Genomic DNA, 1,919 nt, shown 5'->3' with positions numbered 1-1,919 from the left:
CCACTAGTACAGATGATCAACTTTATAATTTTACTACAATTACATGCTACCTTTATAACATTCTACCGAGTAACTTATCTAAAAATAAGTTTGTTATATTATCGTCTTTCCATATTTGTACAACAGATAGCGCTAGAAGTTCTACAACAAGAACTGATCAGCTAATCAATCATTGTGAAGATTTATTCTTGTGCTTGAACGTGACATCGTAGAACATGAAATAAAATTAAATTACTGATATTGAAAATTTCTTCAATGTGCTTTGTTTAAAGATTCATGTAATAACGTTCTATGCACTGATGTCAGGTTTCACTTAATGCTTTTGCCACCATTGGAGAAGCCCTCAGTGAAAAATCTGAAGGCTTATAACATTAAAAACCGGGTTTCAATACTCGTGGTGGGCATAGCACAGATAGCCCATTGTGTAGCTTTGTGCTCAGCTACAAACAAATCTTAATTCATGGATTACATTGATAAACGAGTGACTATTTAAAATAAATATAAAATATTTTAAATTTCACATTCTCGTCTATAGCTACACCGACGTTTGTACGACTAAACTACATTATATTATTCGTTTTCTAAACAAAGAACTTATCACAATATTTCAATCGTGCACCTCTCCTTAGCCGAACAAAATGTTTTCATGTCTAATTTTTTAAAGAAAAATATTTAACGTTTTCAGAAAACTTTTCAAAAAGAAACCGAAACTTTCAATACTTTTCTTATTCTTTTAATTGTTACATAATACGAAACAGAATTAATATGTTCCTTTGTATGAAATTAATAAAACTAAAATTAGAGAACAATGGTGAAACATCTTGTGGAACCTTTGGTTTCCGTAAAACTCATCAATTACAGAATTAATATGTTTCTTTGTATGAAATTAATAAAACTAAAATTAAAGAACAATGGTGAAACATCTTGTGGAACCTTTGGTTTCCGTAAAACTCATCAATTACAAAAAATACAAATAATACAGTGGGTTGTTGTCCTTAAAGTTCGAATTTAAGGAAATCCAGTTGTTCACCTAATACTGTGATGCCACACAAGGCAGAAGACCTTAACTGTTCACTTAGTACTATGACGTAGACATTGGACAGATACTGTAACAGCACAATACACTAGGAACGGATAAAAAATCACTAAAAAGAAATGTTAGATACTTAAAAATCAATTCTTTCAAAAATCAAAGGAAAACCTTACTGATGACTTAAATTTACATTTCGAGACGTACAGTCTCAAGACCATTGCAGAAGTCTGGTCAACATCAAGAAAGCCCTTACTACACCTTATTGTATACACATTTTAGTGTGGTATATTGTTCTACTGTCATACTTAACTCTTCTTCCAACAGTATCTATATATATCATTTGTACTGTTCAACTTAAATGTCATTTAAAATCATTCCAAAAATATAAATGAAATGAGACTTAACAGCATTGAACTGTAGCCATTCATATATTTAAAAACAAAACTTTACTTAAAATACCTTTTTAACAGGTACAATGCTAAATATTTGAAAGTTACATAAACTTCTTGATAACATGAACACAGAAATCATTATAGAACAAATCATGTTCTTGAGAGAAGATGTAAAGCCAACTCCTCGTCATCGGTTAATGTTAATCCCGTGTCTAGTGGCTGCGAAGTTCCCTCCTCCGATCTTTTCTGTCGTTTGGACACAGAGAGGCTTGGCTGCTGGAGTTTTCTCTTGTTCCTTCATGTAATAAACACATTGAAAAATAAAATATTTATTTTTAAACCAATTACTTGACAGCATAATATATAACTATAATCACTTGACAGTGTAATAGCAATATTTAATTATAATTACTTGACAGTGTAATAGTAATATATGACTATGATTACTTGACAGTGTAATAGTAATATGACTATGATTACTTGACAGTGTAATA

At 30.6% G+C, this 1,919-nt stretch overlaps 1 protein-coding gene across 1 annotated transcript in view; it reads right to left on the bottom strand.

Moving 5' to 3' along the window:
- Positions 1-717: 717 nt before the first annotated feature.
- Positions 718-1,919, bottom strand: part of LOC106476651 (probable ATP-dependent RNA helicase DDX10) — a gene marked incomplete at its 5' end in the record, with an annotated part of 6,563 nt that continues 5,361 nt past the window's right edge. The window contains one exon of the mRNA XM_013937293.2: positions 718-1,720. Coding sequence (XP_013792747.1) covers positions 1,576-1,720 — 145 coding nt within the window. The remainder of the gene's footprint in view (positions 1,721-1,919) is intronic.

Source organism: Limulus polyphemus, unplaced genomic scaffold (genome assembly GCF_000517525.1).
Source record: "Limulus polyphemus unplaced genomic scaffold, Limulus_polyphemus-2.1.2 Scaffold11124, whole genome shotgun sequence".
NCBI lineage: Eukaryota > Metazoa > Arthropoda > Merostomata > Xiphosura > Limulidae > Limulus > Limulus polyphemus.
Note: the sequence above shows the minus strand (reverse complement) of the source record. Positions and strands in the feature narration are given on the sequence as shown.